General features: G+C 38.7%; 1 protein-coding gene across 1 annotated transcript in view; it reads left to right on the forward strand.

Annotated features, from left to right (window-relative positions):
* The window catches only part of CFAP47 (cilia and flagella associated protein 47), a 493,477-nt gene that overhangs the window by 387,444 nt on the left and 84,322 nt on the right, over positions 1-21,711 (forward strand). Inside the window, exons 54-58 of the mRNA XM_029929640.1 lie at positions 3,929-4,104; positions 4,742-4,849; positions 11,712-11,820; positions 15,337-15,441; positions 19,434-19,590. Coding sequence (XP_029785500.1) covers positions 3,929-4,104; positions 4,742-4,849; positions 11,712-11,820; positions 15,337-15,441; positions 19,434-19,590 — 655 coding nt within the window. The remainder of the gene's footprint in view (positions 1-3,928; positions 4,105-4,741; positions 4,850-11,711; positions 11,821-15,336; positions 15,442-19,433; positions 19,591-21,711) is intronic.

A 21,711-nucleotide genomic window follows, 5' to 3' on the forward strand; every position in this document is an offset into this window, starting at 1 on the left:
TCGATCCCGTCCTAGTGGCACCCTTCTTTGTTCTTGCATCCCTCATGGTTTCTGTGGGGGTCCTTCCAGAGGGGATGGTCACCCCAAAGCCATGGCCAGGAGAGCTGCCTTCTGTTTTGTTTTGTGGTCTGCCTCCTTTCTGGCAGCTGGATCCTGGTTTACAAAATCCTTGTTGGTCATTTCCAGTAATTCAGTGGTGTTTTTTTCCAGCAAATCCTTCCAATTTTTGGAGCTTCTATCTAATGTCACTTTGGGCCTGTCCCACGAAGGCAGCCTTGACCACGTGCTGATTTTGAGGGGCTTCTGGGTCGAATGGAGTGTAAACTCTAAAGGCTTCACATAATCTTTCATAGAAGTCAGCCAGACTCTCTTCTGGCTTTTGTAGGCCTCAGATACCTTTGCCATATTGGTGGGCTTTTTGGCCCCTGATTTTATTCCCTGGAGGAAGGTGAATCAGTATCTTTCTAATCTGGCCCTTCCCACTTCTGTGTTGGGATCCAGCAGGGCTTTTCTTTGGGCATAACCTCCCATACCCCAGCCTCAATGTCTGGATTCCCATGTGGTGCCTGAGTCTGGAACCATTTTCTGGCTTTGGTGATAATTTGTAGGTCCTCTTCCATGTTGAAAAGGGTAAGAAGAAGCTGCTTACAGTTGACCCAGGCAGGGCGGTGAGTCTGGATTATGGATTTTAGGAGATCTGTCATCACCTGTGGCTTCTCAGAGTAGGGCGGCATGTGGTGTTTCCAGTTGAGGAGGCCAGTAGTAGAGAACCGGTGGTAGTAGAAAACAGATCCGCTCTCTTGTGTGGTCCCATCGGGGCCTATTCTCTGGGGACCCCTAGTCTTCTGCAGTGGCATATGCATTGCCGTTGGGGGCCTTGGACCTTGAGCTGTGGACCTAAGGCGTCTTCCTACCAGTTTGACATCCCTGGTTGGGGCAGGCTGGCTGCTGGCAGAGGCGAGACCTACGGGGCTGGATTATCTGGAAGGCGAAGTTTCCTTCCCTCAATTGATGGAATGCAGGGAGCATATGGTGACAGAAATGGAGGGACTTTCGAATTTTCTTGGAAGATGAAGAATTTTCTTCCGCTGTGAGGTCTTCTTGGCCCATGCCACTAAGACCCTACAATGCCCCTTATGAACTGGACCCAAGAAGGCTTGACTTGTGCTATTTCCAGCCACTGATCCATATATAGGAATTGATCTGGGTGGCCAGGGTCTCCATTAACTACTTGTTAAACAGCTCAGATTGTAGGTACATCTAGGGTGCCCTCAGGAGGCCAGCCTACACCCAACATGGGCCATTCTAATTCACAGAGGGTGTATAACTTCCCTGGGGTCAATTTGACCCCATAGTCACCTGAAAAATCGCTTTTTAAAATTCTTAGTCATATATTCCAAAACAGTTGGTTTTGAGAAATTTCCCCCCATCCTGGTATTCTAGATAGATTCCTCCCAATGTAAGGTGTCGCAGGACAAACATGAGGGAGGAGGTCGCTTCGGCCTGGCCGCTCCACTCACGGGGATTTAGACGCCTCTTAGCATTGGCAGGTCAGTATAAACCCCTGAGTCGGATCAGGCCTCTGAGGACCTGATTCTGCCTTGAGCTGTATGAGGTCGTCACCGAATCGCAGGGTAGGACCCACTCAGGCTCTGCAGCCGAGACCGTGGAGCACGGGCACTCACACATTCAGACAGATTGCAGACTTCCACCCAGGACTTCCCTGTGCTGTGCAGCGACTTTGTTGTCTGGGAGATGATCAAGCTCCTCTTCCACCTCTAGGGCAGGCCTGAACTCGGTCCTGGGTCCCCAGGGACACATACCAGATCCGATGTCCAGTCCTGGCAGCACTTCCCGATTTCCACTGGAGTCCGAGGACAGCAGGAGCTGACTATCTCCTGGCCCAGCAAGGGTTGGGATCCAGTGAAATCACCAGCAGGTGGGCAGTGCACTTCTTTTCTGTCACAGGGGCCTTCGAAGAGTGGCCTCTCTGGTGGCTCAAGGAGCCAGTGCGGCTGTTGGCTTCCCAGCCAATGCACCAAAATGTCACAGCAGATACTTGGCTTCCAGGAGGACACAAGTCACACACACTCAAGGAATGAGGAAAGATTGTTTATTGTGCACTGGGGCCGGCCCAGCAGAGTCACCTCCAAAGGCTAAGCCCTGAACCTTGGCATTGGCCTCCTTTTATGGCTGGGATGGTAGGGGGTTGACAGAAGAAAGAAAAAGGGGAGGGACACTTACCAGTGTTGCTCTGTGGGCAGTTGGCGGACACAGGAAGCAAGCAAGATGACCGAGGCCGAAAGCAGGCAAGGGGAGTATCTGGCCTTGGGTATCTGGCTGGTACCTTTTACCTTGCTTTTACCAACTTTTCTTCTCAGCCATGGATGTATCAAAGAGGAGCTGTTACACAAATTCTTCAAAGCTGCATCCTCATTTTTATGGAAGATTTGGCCAACCACAGAATGTCCTAACACATTTGTAACACTAGGGCATGCTTCTGTTCCATGGCTCGTAGTTCACAGAGATAACAGGAGATTGCAAGTGGTTTTGTTTTACTTTGAGCTCAAAGTTTATATGTAATAAGACAAAAAACAAACTGATATTCTAGTACTTCATTCCTCTTTAGACCAGAGTTTTCTTTGTATAGGTCTCAAAACATGAGTAGGTCAAAATGAGCATTATTATTATTATTTCTTTTTTAAGAAATAGAACAGAGATGGGATACCTGGGTGGCTCAGTTGGTTCCGTCTGACATAGTCTCCGGTCATGAGGCTCAGGGTTGTGGGTTCGAGCCCTGTGTTGGGCTCTGTGCTGACAGCGCAGAGCCTGGAGCCCGCTTCAGATTCTGTGTCTCCCTCTCTCTCTGCCCCTCCCCCACTGGTGCGCCCTCGCTTGCTCTCTCTCAAAAATAAATGTTAAAAATTTTTTGGGGCGCCTGGGTGGCTCAGTCGGTTAAGCCACCAACTTCGGCTCAGGTCAGATCTCACGTTCGTGGGTTCGAGCCCCGCGGCAGGCTCTGTGCTGCCAGCTAGCTCAGAGCCTGGAGCCTGCTTCCGGTTCTGTGTCTCCTTCTCTCTCTGCCCCTCCCCCTCTCATGCTCTGTCTCTGTATCAAAAATAAATAAAACATTTAAAAAAAAATAAAATAAATGTTAAACATTTTTTAAAAAAGAAATACATATGTCCTGTCTTTCTCTCTCTCTAAAAAGAGGTAGGGGAGCACCTGGGTGGTTCAAGTAGTTAAGGGTCCAACTCTTGATTTCAGCTTGGGTCATGATCTAACAATTATGAGATCAAGTTCTGTGTAGGGCTCCAGGCTCACCATGGAGCCTGCTTATGATTCATTCCCCCTCTCTCTCTCTCTCTCTCTCTCTCTCTCTCTCTCTCTCTCTCTCTCTCTCTCTCTCACACTCACACACACACACACACACACACACACACACAAAATCAGAAAGACAGACAGACAGACAAACATATTTTCAGGCCCCATGCCAGAGCTGCTGAGTCAGAATCTTTGGGGCAGGGGACTAGTTATCTATGTTTTAGCAACTGCTGCAGAAGATTCTTAACGCATGCTCAAGTTGAGTACCACAGCTAGGGAAAGCATTGACAAATGGACCTCATGGTAATAATGATATTGAAGAAGACTGTATTTTAAAAGTACTTGTACACTTTTCCTGGGCATTTAACTAGATGGATGTCTTGGAGTATTTGTTGTTGAAAAAAAAATAGCATTACCATTTGCCAAAACTACTCAAGGAAAACATATAAGAGATTAAAAGTGAATTAGATATATTGACTAGTAGATCTAGGAGAAAAATGAAACAAATGGCCTTATGTTGTGTGAAAGTTTACATTTGCTTTTATAGAACAGTGACTCACTGCTGACACTAAGAGCTGATTATATATTTGTTCTGTAATTCTAGGAGAGCGTTTACATTAACATACCTCTCTCTAATCCAAAAAAGAGAAGTATTTACTTAGATGTGCAGTTATCAAATGATGCTTTTAATGGACTCAAGAAACTTAAGCTGCATCCGCTAGAATCTACCAGCTATATGGTGCGGTATTCTCCAGTGACCACGGGCTATAGAGATGAAAGGTATGGTTGGAATGTGGCATTATATTTTATTGGCGATCCTCTGAAATTAAGCCTTCAACATCATTTTAAGTGTCTTGTTCAAGCTTACTCAAATAAAATATGACCAAGCTCAGATGCCAGCCCAGTTTTATTGATTTTTTTTAATTTAGTTAGGGTTTTTTTTTTTTCTGGTTCTATTTGTAGACGGTCACAGGCTCTGTCTCTGTGTCCCCCAAAGGTGAGCACGTGTGGACTAGAAGGGAAGCTCTCCAGAGCTGCATGTCACTTGATAGCCTTCACATGAAAACGTACATGTGTTCGATTCAACAAATTCAATAGGATTTAATTCCAGAAAGCAGGACTTGGCGTGTTAGAGCTCCTGCAACACGTTCGAATTCATTATGTTTAAACAGTTTTCATTCATTCCACAGGCATTTATTAAATGCATATTAATGATGACACTGTTTTCCTGAATAATGAAGTGATTTTCTCACCAAAAATGAAACATTTTTAAATATGTCTATGACAAGAGTAGAATTTGTCACAGAGTAGTTGTCACATATTGTACCTGAAACCACCTATTTAGGATTTTTGTCTGCCACTTTTTATTATACAAACTAAAGCCCCTGACAAGATTTTGTGTGTTTTTCTCCACCAGCATTGTTTTTCAACCCAATGTGGATCTGGAGTTCTGGTATTTACTGAAATTAACTACTGAATTACCAAGACCAACCACAATGCCAGATGTACAATGTGATCTTGGCACGTAAGTTCCGTTCAATAGCTAAAATTATTTCACGGAAGGAAAAATGTTTCTCTAAAAGAATATTGTTATAATCCACTTGATCCTTTTTGATTTGACATAAGTATATTTCCCATCATTGATTTTCTTTTCTGGAGAAGGTTTGATATTGAAACTACCCCATGGGAAACTTATGTGAAAGAAAAACAAATCAGGGTTTCGTACGGAGAGGCTTTGATTCAAAATGATTATTGCAAGGGAGAGAAAAGAACTAACTGAAACAGCTGGAGAATGACAATCTCAGAAATCTGCAAGCATCTCAAAATCAAACAGAAAAAGGTAAAGGTGGGCCAAGAAGAGTTAAGCAGACTCTTTGGAGGGAAAGCTGGACATGGAAAGGAAAATGACTGGTGGGGACGGAGAGGAAAAGGGGCATCCTGTGGTAAGCCAATTCCCAGGAGAAGCAGAGAAAGGAGGCACGTTCCACTTACTTTGTGCTTGCTTGAGCTTTGGAACAAACAGAGCTCAGTGGCCTTTCAGAAAGTTAGAAGACTGACTAAAGTTTGGTCAAGGCACAGCAGAGGGTAAGTAGTGGGCAGCGGACAATACTTTGTCAGTTGGCTAATACCACATGCCCTTGTGATATGACCATTTGTCTTTACATGGTTGGGTTCCTATTACATGTTTGGCACCAGTTTTGATGCAGGTACACAGGGGTAACCAAGTCCCTCTTCCTACCTGTAAGGAGCCTGTGCACTAGTGAGCAAATCAGTACCTGATTGTTCATTTCTCTCCCTTGGCACACCAGACGAGTATTGAATTCTCCCAGTGCCAGATTTATTAGCCAAATAAATCTGTAGCAAGTGATTTTTTGAGGAAGTGATCCCCGGAAGAAAAGTCAGTAAGAGAATAGGGGAAGCAGGGTAAGAAAAGGGAAGTAAGCAAGCTTGTGATTGCAGGTACTGTTCCAGAATTTATCTGATCCTGCATAGAGCTCTGGAGTGTAAGTCCCATCTCAGAGTTTGTCCTCTTGCCAAGATGCTGAGCTTTTGAACTCTCCATATTAGTCACTCTGAGCTTCCTTGGGAAGAGGTATAAACTCCCAGGCACTTCTATTATCTGTACAGTTGAGGAGACAGCAGGACCCAAGGGAATCATTTAAAGGCCTCAGATGGAAAATGACCAGCAACATGTAGAAGTTGAGGTCTGGGGCTAGAGAACTGGTGAAAATCTTCTAGGGAAACTGGGCAGGGCACAGCAGCAGTGTCTGCTTCAAGTTATTAACAAATGTCTTTCTAGTTTTATTTTTTCTTGTTTTAAAAATATATTAATGTATGAAAACTATATGTGTATATAAAATTATTAACAAATCTAATATACTTATGTGAAAATACTTAGCTCAACGAGTTTTATAATCATGGGTTTTTTTCATTCCACTAAAAGATGCTTGCCGTTTTTCTTTCTAAGTTCTTGTTACTTTTGGACATGGTTTTCTAAAGCATGGTTTCCTTTGGCCTAAGCCACACTGTATATAATTGAAAGTTGCATATAATTCAAAAGTGGTGTTATCATCACTATGTTGTGAGCCAGCCTTATTATGGATCCTTGTCCTCTTTGGAAGTATGTATGGCCATTAATTGTAGTCAGTGGCTTTAAAATTTTTTAATCCTATAAATTGGTGTGGCTCTATTTTGATACATTTTTCTAGGTAGTTGAGGTTCCTTTCTATATGGAAACATGATTTTCAGTTTCTGAAAGTCTCAAATTATGCCATCTCTCTATTTTCTCTCTTCCTAAAACATCTTTGTTTTAGTTTTAGAACTTGGGGGCTATTTTAATTTTCTAATTTTTTGGCCTTTTTTTTTTTTAACCAACATTTTTGTGCTTTTACACTCACTTAGATTTACTTGAATTTATCTTGCATTCTTTCTGTTGAATTTTCATGCCAAGACCATTTTTGTTGCTGTTGTTTGGATGTTTCATTTACATGTTTTTTTTTTAATTATAATGTTCTTTTCCTATTTCATGTTTGTAGTATTTTTTATGACATACTTGAGATATGAAAGAGGTCATGGTCTTTGTCTTTAATTATAAACTTTGTACTCCTTTTTTCCTATTTAAAACTTTCTCTGATGCTTGTTTTACTCATATTTAAATAATATTCAGAACTTATTGACCCATTCATGATGTTTTATGTACCATTTTTCATTTATTTTCATTGCTTCCAAAGAATTTCCTTCTTTTTGTTGATAGACATTTGTTTTGTTCCCCCTCGGTTTGGTATACTATGAAACATGTTGTTTATAACATTGTATATGCTTTTGTTGCATGCTTGTGCTCATTTTTATTGGGTATAAACATAGGAATGCAATATCACTTTAATTTAGTGGATAACGACAGTTCAGAATTGGTTATATTTATTTACACTCTCACTGGCCGTATGTGAATTGTAGTTGCTTCACATTCTCAAGTAGATGGGTATGGTAAGACTAATTTTGACCATTCTGATGTATGTAAAGTGGTATATCAATGTACCTTTAATTCATATCTCTCTCATGACTGGGCTTTCGGGCCAAGATGGCGCAGAAGTACGGAACTTCGTACTTTTCGCCCACATCTCTCTCATGACGAATGAGGTTGAGTATCTGCCATATGTTTATTGGCCAATTTGATTTAGGCTTTTTTGAAGTGCCTGGTCATGTCCCTTCACCATTTTTCTATTAGTTAATCTGTATTTTCCTTTTTATCTTTATAAGTCTTTGTATATACTGTATGCAATCCATTGTGGGTTATATATGTTGCAAATGTCTCTTATATTGTGAGTTTCCTTTTCAATCTCTTAATGGACCCTTTTAATGAAATTAAATTCTTAATTTTAATGTAGTTTCTCGACCTTATTGTTTTCTCCACTGCTTCCATACTCCAACGTCATTAAGAACTTCTCCATACTTTCTAGAAAAATATATTGTCTCGACCTCTTGTATTTTTATCTGCAGTCTACCTGGAATTGATATCCCTATGTGATGTGAGAGGAATACCAGTTAGGAAGTCATTACACTAATTCAGGACCGAGGTGATAGCAGCTTGGGCCAGAGTATTGCCAGTGAATGTGGAGAGAAGTATTCAGTAATGGGTTATTTTTCAAATTGGAGCTAGTGAGTTTTACTGACTACTAATATTTGAGTCATAAGGAAAACAGCGGGGCATGGATGACGCTAAACGTTTTAACCTGAGCAACTAGAACTAAAGATGTGGCATTAACTGATACAGAGGAGACTCTTTTTTTTTAATGTTTTATTTATTTTTGATACAGAAGAGACAGAGCATGAGAGGGGGAGGGGCAGAGAGAGAGGGAAACACAGAATCTGGAACAGGCTCCAGGCTCTGAGCCAGCTGTCAGCACAGAGCCGTCCGCGGGGCTCAAACCCACAAACATGAGATCTGACCTGAGCTGAAGTCGGAGGCTTAACCAACTGAGCCACCCAGGCGCCCCTAGAGGAGACTCTTAAGAAGAGCTGTTTTGAGGATAGATATCAAGAGCTCAGTTTGGGACCTGTAAATTTGAGATTTCTATTAAATATCTGAATGATGGGCAGAAAGTTTGCTAAAAAGCCTCCAGTGCATTGGAAATCATCATATTGGAGATACATTATTTAGTTGTTCCTAGGTTTGTATCAAGTGTAAGCAGAGATGAGTGAAATAAATAGTACAACTCTATACTTCTATTAAAAAATTTTTTTAAATCTTTATTTATTTTGAGAGAGAGAGAGAGAGAGGGAGGCGGGAGGGGCAGAGAGAGAGGGAGACAGAGAATCCAAAGCAGGCTCTGCACTGTCAGTGCAAAGCCCAATATGAGTGAACCGTGAGATCATGACCTGAGCGAAAGGAAGTCTGAAACCAAGAGTCCAAGGCTTAACCCACTGGGCCACCCAGGCACCCCAGGGCTCTGCACTTATACATCAGAGACAGCCTTAATCTATGATTTACCTTACAGATGATTATTAATGAATTTCAGAATGACAAGTAGTGAATGGTCACTTACTAAATAATTCACAGAATGAAATTAATTGAATTTAGTCACCTCAGCAACCTTTACATATTGAAGGCATTTTTTGTTTTATCATTTTATGGAAAGCTCATTCTTCTCCATGGTTCACAATAGTTTGTCATCCTCAGCATTTGGCACTGTCTTTTTTGTAAATGTCTTTTTATTTTTAAAGAGGTTAGGACTCATAAGAAATTGAAAAAATAATACAGAGTTCACATGTACATTCCATGTTGGGGCACCTGGTGGCTCTTTCATTTAAGCATCTGACTTGAGGTTTTGGCTCATGTCATGATCTCACAGTTCATGAGCTCCAGCCCTGCATCAGGCTTTCTGCTGACAGTATGGAGCCTGCTTGAGATTCTGTGTCTTCCTCTCTCTCTGTTCCTTCCCCGCTATGCTCTCTCTCACTCAAAAATAAATAAATCAACATTTATGAAAATTACCTTCTTGTTTTTCATTGATTTGACAGGTAATATTATTTTAGTTTTTCCTAGTTATTCTGTATTAACAAGTTTAAAACCATCTTGATGACAAAATATTTTATTATGACAAGAAATATGGAACCCAAGGAAAAAGTGTAACATTTTTACTCAAGAAAGTTTAATTTTGTCCCTAAATAAAATGTGCATCAACAACCCTCAGTATATTGGGGTGCCTGGGTGACTCAGTCAGTTAAGTGTCCAACTGCAGCTTAGGTCATGATCTCCCAGTTCATGAGTTTGAGCCTCATGTTGGGCTCTGTGCTGATAATCAGCTCAGAACCTGGAACCTGCTTGGGATTCTGTGTCTCCTTCTCCCTCTGATCCTATCTACACTCTGTCTCTCTCACTCAAAAATGGATAAACATTAAAAAGTTAAAAAAGAAAACAATCCTCAGTATACACATTTATAACTATAAACTTTATTTATCATTATTGGGAAAACTAGCAAGTAAAAAATAGTTTTATTAGATTCAGTTCCTTTGAGAACGTTTTTCTGGATGAACAATGAATCAGGTACCTCTTTATTTTGCCCCTTGGTCTACTGGCAGTCCCAGGCTACATACACCTCTCTTACTTTTTGCACCTTTACCCATTTCAAATGTCATCAAGTTAGATTAATCTTTGCAATGAAATTGATTTTAGTTCCCACAGGACTATTTTTCACTGTTTTAGATTCCATGTATAAATGAGATCATACCGCATTTGTATTTTTCTCTCTGACTTATTTCACATTGCATAATGTCCTCTAGGATCATGTGTGTTGTCATACAAGTCAGGATTTCCTTCTTTTTTATGTTTGGATAATATCCCATTGCGTATATCACATTTTATTTTTCTGTTCCTCTGTGGAAGAACATTTAGGTTATTTCCCTATCTTGGCTATTGTGAATAATGCTTCAATTAACATGGGAACACAGATATCTTTTTGATTTACTGATTTCATTTATTTTGGAAATATACTCAAACCTGGAATTGTTGGATCATATGGTAGTTTTATTTTTTAATTTTTTGAGGAACCCTCCCCTATTGCTCGCCATAGTTGCTGTACCAATTTACATTCCCATCAGCAGTGGACCAGTGTTCCATTTTCTCCACATCCTTGCAACACTTACTGGTTTTTTTTTTTTTTTAAATAACAGCCATCCTAACAGATTCATCAAAAGGTTTTAGAAATGATAGTGGAGTTGTTACGGAACCAAGCTAGATCCCTGGCAGAAGAACCAAGAGGCACGTGGAGATCTTGGTGGACCAGAGTTCTATTTGACACCGGCAGGCTCAGAGGACATACTCCTCCAGAGATCTGAATCCCCAGCGCAAGCATGGGGGACAAGTTGTCGTCTGTTACTTCTGCATTCGCATTAGTAGTAATTTGGCGCCTACGGCAAGCAGGACAGGAAGAAGAAGCTGGAAAAGGACTCTCTAAGCTAGGGACTAGAGCTTATGTTAGTCCTGGCGGCCATCTTATGGGGCATAACTTTACTTATTTTCCAAACAGAGTGAGAATTATGAATGCTCTTGATTATTCTTTGCTTTTAGCATAAATATCAGCCACATTTCTGGGGGGAGGGCATTTACTCATCATTCGTCTGGATCATTTCAATGTACTGGACAGAACTTTGTGAATTTTTCACTCCTTGTTATTATTTCTAGACTATGTTAACTTTTTTGGCTGAATTTAACAGTTATAAAATAATGAGTAAATATTTCTTGTGAAACTGGGATATTATATTCCAGTAACCAGGGCAGAATAATATTTGGCCTCAAATATAGAAAATGAGGGACTAATTTAGCAAAATGTCATTAGTTCATACATGATTCTTATTTTGAAACTCACAAGTTACTATGTTAGTTTTCTAGACCTGTCATAACAGGTACCACCTAGTGGGTAGATTAAAGCAACATAAATGTATTGTCTCACAGTTCTAGAGGCTGGAAATTTGAATTCGGAGTTTTCAGCAGGACCACATTCCCTCTGAAACCAGTAAGGGAGAATCCTTCCTTTTGTCTGTGGCTTCTGGCACTTGTCAGCCATCTTTGGTATTCTTTGACTTAGAGGCACATCACTGTAATCTCCATCTCCATTGCTATATGGTCATCTTCTCGTGTGTCTTCACATTATCTTCTTATAAAGACACCAGTCATAGTGGATTAAGGGCCATCCTACTCCAGTATGATCGCATCTTAACTAATTATATCTGCAGTAACCCTATTTCCAGATAGGGTCACATTCTGATTTATTGGCACGGAGAACTTAAATATATCCTTGGGGGGGGGGTATGTAGTTCAATCCATTAATAGTCATCAAGTTTATAAAGTTATCATTGAACACGTTAACGAGTTTTCTGTTTCCTTCCAGGTACGAGACTCAGACAATTTATTTAGTTAATCCTACACATGAAACCTTAGAATTGCAAGCAACAAATAGTAATCCTGAAAATTTTGTCTTGGGTGTTCACAAATCAGTGGTAAGTAAGTTTGGAAAGCCAAGTAAACTAGCACTTCTAAAGTATTTTTTAATCTGAGTTTGGGACTCCATGGAATATTACCATTTGATTTATTCATAAGATTTCAAACACTTAAAATTTAAAAATAGTATTTATATACATATATTTCTCTCCCAATTTTAATTTATCAAAAAAACCAATATTATGTCCATCTAAAATTTTAAAATTCTATCTGCTAGAGTAATTCATACTCATTATCACTGAACTTTAAATAAACTGGATGTACTTTATTTTTGACCCTTTTAGGAATCTGATTTGGAAATGATTTCCCAGTGGTATGATTTTGACTCAGCAATCCTTGTGTGTTTCCAGGGTCCCAGAAGGCCTGTTGTTTCCAGTCCTTCATGAGTTCCTGCCCACCACCCCTCCCCCACTTGCAAACAGTATGAACAGCTCTGACCATCTCTCCTTTCTCTACCCATTTTCGCATTCCTTTGTCCCTACCAGAGACTATAACCAGTCAATGGGCATCAGTCCCTTTTCTCCTCCCACAAGTAACAAAACAACATCTGAAGGTTTAGCAGAATATCTTTGCTTTCAAACATGTGATACCACATATATACAGTGAATACCAAAACAGTGTTTTCAGGTAAACTTCAAAATGATAATTGTGATAGATTATTTTCCTCAGAGGATTTCACAGGAAATCATGAAGCCCTACTAAGTAGATATGGTATTTATATAAAGGCCTTTACTCTTTGCTATTTAACAATTAAGAAATCTATGATGTGATTTCATTTATATCTTAATACCTGTCTCTTGTGAATCACTGGTTGCCTACTAATAATATCATGATCTGAAATTAGTTCATTACTTCCATAGTGTGTCAAATTAGATATCCCTAGGTATTGTATAGCTAAAATTGTATGTAGTTTAATCTTAGAATAACTACACATATGCTTGTATTACTTAACACTGTATTGCCCATAAATTATCCTGGTGTCAGGATATAGTTTACAAATAACTGAAATTTCTCTTTAGAAAATGGTACTTTTATATCCTTTATATCATATTTTTACAGAAGAATATAAACTATAGTCCAGGGGAAAACAAATATAGTATATTGCATAATGAAGAATATGGATTCTGCTTTTATATTTTAAAATGTTTATTTATTTTGAGACACACACACACACACACACACACACACACACACACACACGCACACACAGGGAGAATGAATCCCAAGCAGGCACCTTGCTGTCTGCACACATAGCCTGACATGGGGCTCGAACTCACAAACTGTCAGATCATGACCTGAGCCAAAATCAAGTCGGATGCTTAACTGACTGAGACACCCAGGCATCTCCTGCTTTACATTTTAACCATGGTTTCTAGTAAATTCATTCTTTTACACATTTATCAAATACTCTTGAGCACTGAGTATGTTCTTAACTTGAATACTGAGAAACAACTCAAAAATAAATTTATAGATGAGAAAAATACTATTATATATCATAGAACAAATATATAATATAGCACACATTAGTGGGTTATAATACATATATTCTATATAACACACATATATAAATACACACACACATATCTAACTTTATTCTTGGCTTGGTTGCATAGAATTCGTGTTTATATAAGTAAAGATTGAAAAATATTGATGATTACTCATAAATGGTTCAATAAGTAAGCATAAACTGATTATCAGGGTAAATAATGATATATAAACTTGCTTTCCCTCAGCTATATATTATGAAAAATTTCAAACAGAGAAATTGAAACCCCTATATAGTGCACAAACTTGTAACTTCTACTTTGGTTCTTATATTAATGGTTTGCCATATCTTTCTCTTTCTTTCTCTTACATTTCTTACTGTTTAGTCTGAAGGTAAGTTATGGATATTGTGCTAGACACTAAATACGTCAGATTATATTTTTAATAGCAGAATTAATCTCCCACATCATCAAGTGTCCTGTCCAAATTTCAGTTTATGCACCTGTCTCAATTATCTCTCTCTCTTGAACTAAGATCCAGCGTCACCTCACATATTGGAATTGGTTATCATGATGACACTTGCTTGTAATTAAATGTTTTTAAGTTTCATAAAGGTCCTATATTTAATATATCATCCATATACTGTTATACTAAACCAGTATATTTGTTGCAGATAAATTCCAGCCAGTGTAACCATGGAATTTTTCAGTGAATTTTAGGTGTAAATAAGGGAATTTTATTGAGTTACTGGTTGGTTATATACCTACGTCTATCTTCACCAGATGCTTCTGACATATATTTAATGAAAAGGAATTTTAGGCCAGAGAGGCTAAAAAACCACATGGTCAGTAGGTGGTAACTAGAATTAAAATCCAAGTTAATGTAGTACCTTATAGTTTTTCCAATGAAATAGATGATTTTAATATGTGTGTGAGAGAAAATGAGAACTTTTTTCATATTTCCTGAATTGAAAGGATATATGAAATATAACTTTTATTATTCTTTTACTAAGGTTGATATTGAAATTAATTTATATTCCCTACATGTGCATGAACTTACGTGATTAACTGTCACAGGGAGAGCCAGCCTGAGATACAAATATTTGCTGTAGGTAATCCATAGATCTATCTAGTAAGGAGCTGCCTCTGTTCTAAATATAAAACTAACTTTGTATTTGTATTTCATGGTCATGATCAGGGCATTATTATTAAGAACTAAGTGCTACCTTCTACAAGGATTTGAATGTCACTGCTATATTGCAGTTTTACATTTTCCGAGTTATCTGGCAAAATGCAGTAGTGAAAAAAATAAGCTTACTTTTCAGACATGTGCTTTTCATTTTATCCTTCTGTAAGTATTGATGTTAGATATATTATTCACAGTATAGCATTTTGATTACACAAGATACTCAAATCCTTACTAGATTGTGACGGACTTGCTGGCTTTCACAATCTCTTAAGAGGTAACTCATTCTGAAAAAAAAAATGGGGGCGGGTAACTCATTCTAATACTATTCAGACTCAAGTTATTCTAACAGGTCACACCTGGAGTGTGGATGGGCTAGTACAAAAAGGAGTGCTTCACTGTGTACTAACAAAGCCTTCCTTACATCTACACTTAGAATCAGCTCATTTTGTTTGACATTGCCAAAGCTAGAGGTTAGGTTTCCAGCGGTTTGACATGCATCTTGGGATGATCAATAAACTATGGGTCCTTAAATAAAATTCATATATCTCTTATTCGGGGGGTTCTTACTCAGCTTTAAAACCTAATCCTGATTTCCTCGTATAGAGCAAGTGACTGCACATGGTCATTGTCTGGGTGAAGAACATGGTGCCAACACCACTAAATGCTGTTTACCATGGCCGTTACTCAAGTGTACACCAAGCAGGCATACTGGGAACAGATAATGTGTGTAAACACACTAATCACATGAATGTCAACCTGGCATATACCTAGCATGCAAAGGTGCTGACTCAAATAAAAGTATTGATTTTTTTCTCTTTCTTGTTCTCTCTGAATTTACACAGCTGACCGTACCTCCTCACTCCTTCAAAGAGGTAGCTGTTCACTTCCGGCCTTCTGCTCTTGGAAGAACTGGTCATCAAGCTTCCATCAGCTTCTACTGTGCTCAGGTATGACACAGTATTCTTCAACCAAGCAAAGTCAGTTAAATTTCGAAATCAACAAATAAGTAAATCTAATTCATTCGACATTTTTTGCAAGCAAAACAAGTGCATTATGAATTATTAATTAAATGAACTTTTGGAAATGTAGTATACATTGTGCATGTGGAGGCATCTAAAGAAGCTACTTTTAGGGGCCCCTGGTCAGTTAAGCTTCCAACTCTCTCTCTCAGTGCAGAGCCCAATGCAGGGCTTGAACCTACAAATCATGAGATCATGACCCGAGTCAAAACCAAGAGCCAGACATTTACCCAGCTGAGCCTCCCACGTGCCCCACAAGGCAAATCTTTTAAATCACTGCTTCATAGTGGGGTTGGCCCCTTCATCTCAACTGTTAGGGACATTTTAGTTGCTTGCATTTCTGGTGGAAATTGTATCTATTCAAAGATAGCCTGATACATCAGCAGTGCAACTTTATTTTCTGTTCTCCATCTCAATAGCTTTAGAAAATCGTAGCCTAGGGGTGCCTGGTTGGTTCAGTTAGTTAAGTTCATGGATTCAAGCCCCGCAATGGGCTCTGTGCTGATAGTTCACTGCCTGGAGCCTGATTCTGATTCTGTGTCTCCCTCTCTCTGTCCCTCTCCCCACTCATGCTCTGTCTCTGTCTCTTTCAAAAATAAGTTTAAAAAATTTAAAAATTTAGAAAATCCTCAGGGCGCCTTGGTGGCTCAGTTGGTTAAACATCTGACTTCGGTTCAGGTCATGATCTCGCAGACTGTGGGTTCAAGCCCCGCGTTGGGCTTTGTACTGACAGCTCAGAGCCTGGAGCCTGCTCAGATTCTCTGTCTCCCTCTCTGTCTCTCAAAATAAAATAAAGATTAAAAAAAAAACATTTAAAAAATTTAGAAAATCCTAGCCTAGAAGCTGAATGTGAAATTTTTTTTAAGTGTTTATTTGTTTTTGAGAGACGGAGGGAGAGAGAGAGAGAGCATGCGCAAGTGGGAGAGGTGCAGAGAGACAGAGAGAGGGAGACACAGAATCTAAAGCAGGCTCCAGGGTCTGAGCTGTCAGCACAGAGCCCGACGCGGGGCTCCAACTCACTAACTGTGAGATTATGACCTGAGCAGAAGTCAGATGCTTAACTCACTGAGTCACCCAGGCACCCCGTGAAAATTCTTTATCAAACTCAAACAAGTATGTAATCAAAGCAAACGTTTTGTAACTCAGTTTAACACTGGTGCTTGATTTCAGACACCCTGAGCCTCTCCTTCGAGGTTATGGCAGATCTCCAAGGATTCGTCTATGGTTAGACTTAAATCAATAATTCATTTATCCTTTCCAGTCCCGGGTGCAGACCCCTTCAACTTTTTCAGTGTACTGCCTTGTTAAGATTTTTCTTGCCTTTCCTTTTTATTTTCTTTGCCTTTCTTTTTCTTTTTATCCCTGAATCATTTGGGACTTCCTCTTTTATCTCATTCATCCACACAGCATTCTTAGCTAGCAAAAACAGTTTATTGCAAAGTACTAATTGAATGAACTTCTGGAAATATGGTGTATACTATTTACGTGTAGCCATCTAAAGAAGATATTATTAAAAATAAAGTTAAAGGGTTTACTTCTCTAAGAGTTTATGATAACTTTTAACCATTAGAAAAACACTAATGTAGATTTCTATCCCTCTTTTTTAAATATAGTTGAACTGACACACACAAATGAGTAGCCACTTAATTTAAAATCTACAAATGGCAGTTCTTATATGACAAATTTGAACTATTTCTGATTGTTTGTTGAATTGAAGGAAGTAGCTATAGTTTATTATTCGTTTCATTTGTTTCGGGTTTGGATCTATGTGAAGAGCCCTGCTTTGTAAAAATCTAACTTCACTCTAAAGTTGTTTGTGCGGATTTTTGAATCCTGAGGTCCCTTTGCCTAGGGCCTCACAACTGTAAATATCAGGAACTCGTATAATGCTACCAGAGACTTTAAATGAGACTGTGTTACGATGTAACAGAATAAGAGCAACAGTAGTAGGCTGCAAACCTGGGAATGAGGCCTTCTCTTAGATCCCAGACTGATATTCTTAGATTCACTTGGTTTTCAGTTGTTACAGTTATATTTTCAAATAGTTGCCATTATTTCATTCACATTTGATTGTGTGACTTGCTGCATCTAAAGGTCAGAATAGCAAAAATGAAGGAAGAAGACATAAAGTCAGACTGGTTTGATTACACAGCATGAATCTATGATTCATGTAGCCCGTGTCTATGAAAACCTTGTTGATTCTTAGCAGGTTCTGTTGTCCTTGAGCTCTGCTCAGTGCGTGAGCCCGATTTGCTATCTTTTACCTCCACTTCCTTTCAGAAACAATGGAATTGGATATTTAAAGGGTTTGCTGTCTTCTTTCAAAAACGTTAGAGATAAAGATGGGCTAAATATGTCATTTTTTTTAAACAAATACACATGTTCATTTGGATATTTTTGATTTCCCCTCCCTGAACCCAAGGGGATAATTTAAGCAATGCCAGAGCAGTTGTTGGACACGATGTGGTTTAATTTAGAAGCCCCAGTATTCGAGGCCACATGGCAAAACATGAATACATTGCCTCCTTGTTTTTGTAGTTTGTTTCATTCCCAGTGGTTTAAAGTAATGTTATTTCTGCCCTTCAGGATTGATTTTTATCAAATAACCAAAAGAAGTCATTTATGTAAAACAGTTGTTAATGCAATTGAACCCTGATGCTTGATTCCAGTCATTCAGTTGTGTAGTCAGGTCAGGGTATCGTAAGTAAAAACATTGCGCACTTGTATTCTGCTAGTAGAACGTCTAACTCAAAGTAATGCACTCATGTGAAGATATGTGCAGCTAAAACTTCCCTTTAGTCTTTCTTATGCAAAGATAGCATTTTATAGATTTACTGTCATCCCTTATCCTAGTTTGAAACAATCTTAAAAGTTTCCCTCTTTTATTGGAATTTAGGTTTGAACACATCTATGTAGTTTAAGACATTATAAACTAGGTTTTATTTTGTTGGTGTTCATCTAGTGACCTGCTTATTCATCTGTAATATTAGCAAAGGGTTCAGTGCCGAGAGCCGAGTCAGAGCCTGCTGTCCTCTCGGGACTTTTATTCGAAACGGACACAAAGGGAACATTTTCAGTGTTTTGCAGGCTTACAAAACCCAGATAAGAACAATGGCTACATGCAATCTCTTTCACATACTTTTTCAGCTCTTCTCTCCTATCTTGTCCTAACAGACGGCACACTGTACTAGATGGTGGAGATAAATAATATACCATGTGATTGTGCACACTTCTCTTAACGGGGCTTCAATCTGTGCCTCACCATCTTTGCCTTCATGTGATAACTCTCTGAATTTCATTTGAAACTCACCCTAAGACTGTGGAAACTTCATATAGTATTTAGTATCTGGTTTGCTTGACAAATTGCTTTTTTTTAAATTCTTGAGGGGCGCCTGGGTGGCTGAGTCAGTTAAGCGTCCGACTTGGGCTCAGGTCATGATCTCGCGGTTCGTGAGTTCGAGCCCTGTGTCAGATTCTGTGCTGACAGCTCAGAGCCTGGAGCCTGTTTCAGATTCTGTATCTCCCTCTATCTCCGCCCTTTTCCCACTCATGCTCTGTCTCTCTCTGTCTGAAAAATGAATTTTAAAAAGTTATTTTAAAAAAAAAAACCAACCTTGAGCAGAAAGCAAGATTTTCATTAAGATTTATTTTATGTTGCTATAAATTACCTTTTATGCATAGAAGTATGTTTAATATTTGAGCATGGGTCTTTTGCCCCTTTTTTAGTGTAGAAATACACTGAAATCTCAGTAAAATAAAAAAGAATTTGGAAAAGAAAGGAAAAATATAACTGCATAGTAAATATTAACTATAAAATGTCTTATCTGCCAGAATTTTTATGCATCTTACATTTAGTAAGTGTTGCAAATAAAATGTACATGATTAGGGTATATATGTCATGAATGTTTATCTTTAAACAGTTTGCAGAATGGAGATTCAGCCTCTCTGGGGTAGGACTGTTCCCCCAGCCTATAGCCATAAAAACAATGACCTCATACGTCCGTCTTCAGTCATCTGTCGTTATAAATTTCCAAAATCCCACCAAGGAAGATGTTTTAATCGATATCATACTAACAAGTAAGGTTTTTTTAAAATATTTTACATATGTTATTGTGATTTTACATATATTATTTTACATATGTAATTATTAGTGAAATCTATTTTATCACAGAATCAAAGCATTTTAAAGATAATGAACCCTTTAGAAATCCATTAGCTGTTTCAACACCATCATTCTGTAAAAGAGAAAAGAAGATGTGAGAGATGAAGTATCTTGGCTGAAATCACAGCTTATAAATCAGAGCCAGAATCAGAAATTAGAAACCTAGGGATGCCTGGGTGGCTCCGTCGGTTAAGCATTGGCTTCAGCTCAGGTCATGATCTCACAGCTGGTGAGTTCAAGCCCCATGTCAGACTTTGTGCTAACACCACAGAGCCTGGAACCTCCTTCAGGTTCTGTGTCTCAGTCTCTCTCTCTATGCCCTTCCCCCATTCACGCTCTGTCTCTTTCTCCTTCAAAAATAAACAAACATTTAAAAAGGTTTTTTTAAATTAGAAATCTATGTACCAAGTCAAGTTCTTCCAATTTTATCTGTAAAGCCAAATATCTAAGTTGGTAGATTTGTAAGATTTTTATGACATGACTCAACTATGCCAATGCTTATTCCTTAAAAGGTTTTAGAAATTCTAGTATTTTGATTTTGTTTCATTTCCATCTTTTCTTCCTTTTTAAAAATTTTAATTTCCATATAGTTAACATACAGTGTTCTATTAGTTTCAGATGTACAAGATAGTGATTCAATAATTTCATATATCACTCAGTATCATCATCATAGAAACACAGGGGTGCATGGATCCCTTTGAATTAGTGGTTTTGTATTTTTCTTGGTAAATATCCAGTAGCATGATTATAGTGGATCATAGGGTAGTTCTATTTTTAACTTTTTGAGGAACCTTCACACTGTTTTCCACAATGGACGTACCCTCTTTTCTTTTATATAGCATATTTATATTTTTATTTAAATTCTGGTTCTAACAGAACTTGGGTTTGTTTTTTTTATCTTAAAGATACATGTTTTTAAATTAGATCGTGTAGAGTTTCTAATCACTTTTTATTAAAAGACCAAATAATGAGGGTCTAAAATCAAAACCATCCCATTATGAGTTTTCTGAATCACGTTTTAAATCTAAAACTGGGCATTACTAATTTTAGCTTTTCAAATATTATTAGTATGTCTACTAAAACTACTACTACTGGCATAATTCATTTAATATAGCTCAATTGTTAGGCCAAAAGGAATGCCTCTGTGTTATGGTTTTTTATATAAATAACCAACTTGCTCTCCAGGATGGTTATACTGTTGTAATTCATGCTCCTATGAGGAGTCTATTACAGACCTTGCCTCTTTTCTGGAACCTTATAAACCCTGACTAGTAGCATTCTTTTTAATCTCCATCAATGTGATTGAGGCAAATAGTATTTTATCATGAATGCAAATTACTATTTTTTAAATTTTTTCTTATATTTTTAGTATTTATTATTTTTGAGAACGAGAAAGAGAGCAAGCAGGAAAGGGACAGAGACAGAGGGAGACACAGAATAGGAAGCAGGCTCCAGGTTCTGAGCTGTCAGCACAGAGCCCAACATGGGGCTCGAACCCACAGACCAGGAGATCATGACCTGAGCTGGTCTGACACTTAACTGACTGACTGAGCCACCCAAGTGCCCCATAAATTTCTATTTTTTAATTAATGCTGAAGCTGAACACTATGGTTTACTTGTTGAAGTTTTTGTCTTTCCTGATTACCTCCTGTTCTTGGTATGAAATAATCAAGTAAAAATTAAGAACATACTGCCATGTAAGGTACAATTCCCTTGTGAAAACTATGGCTGTGATGAGGAGAGGCATGCCAGTATTAGTAAAAGGTGGTTGTAGGGTGCCTGAGTGGTTCAGTCAGTTAAGCCTTCGTCATCAGCTCAGGTCTGATCTTGAAGTGTGTGAGTTCAAGCCCCACATCGGGCTCTCTGCTGTCTGTGTGGAGCCACTTCAGATTCTCTCTCTCCCTGTCTGCCCCTCCTGTACATGTCCTCAATCCCTCCCTCCGTCCCTCTGTCTGTCTCTCTCTCTCTCTCTCTCTCTCTCTCAAATATAACTAAACATTTTTTTTGAAGTTTCCTTTAAAAATATAAGGTTAATG

Source organism: Suricata suricatta, chromosome X (assembly GCF_006229205.1).
Source record: "Suricata suricatta isolate VVHF042 chromosome X, meerkat_22Aug2017_6uvM2_HiC, whole genome shotgun sequence".
NCBI classification, from domain to species: Eukaryota; Metazoa; Chordata; class Mammalia; order Carnivora; family Herpestidae; genus Suricata; species Suricata suricatta.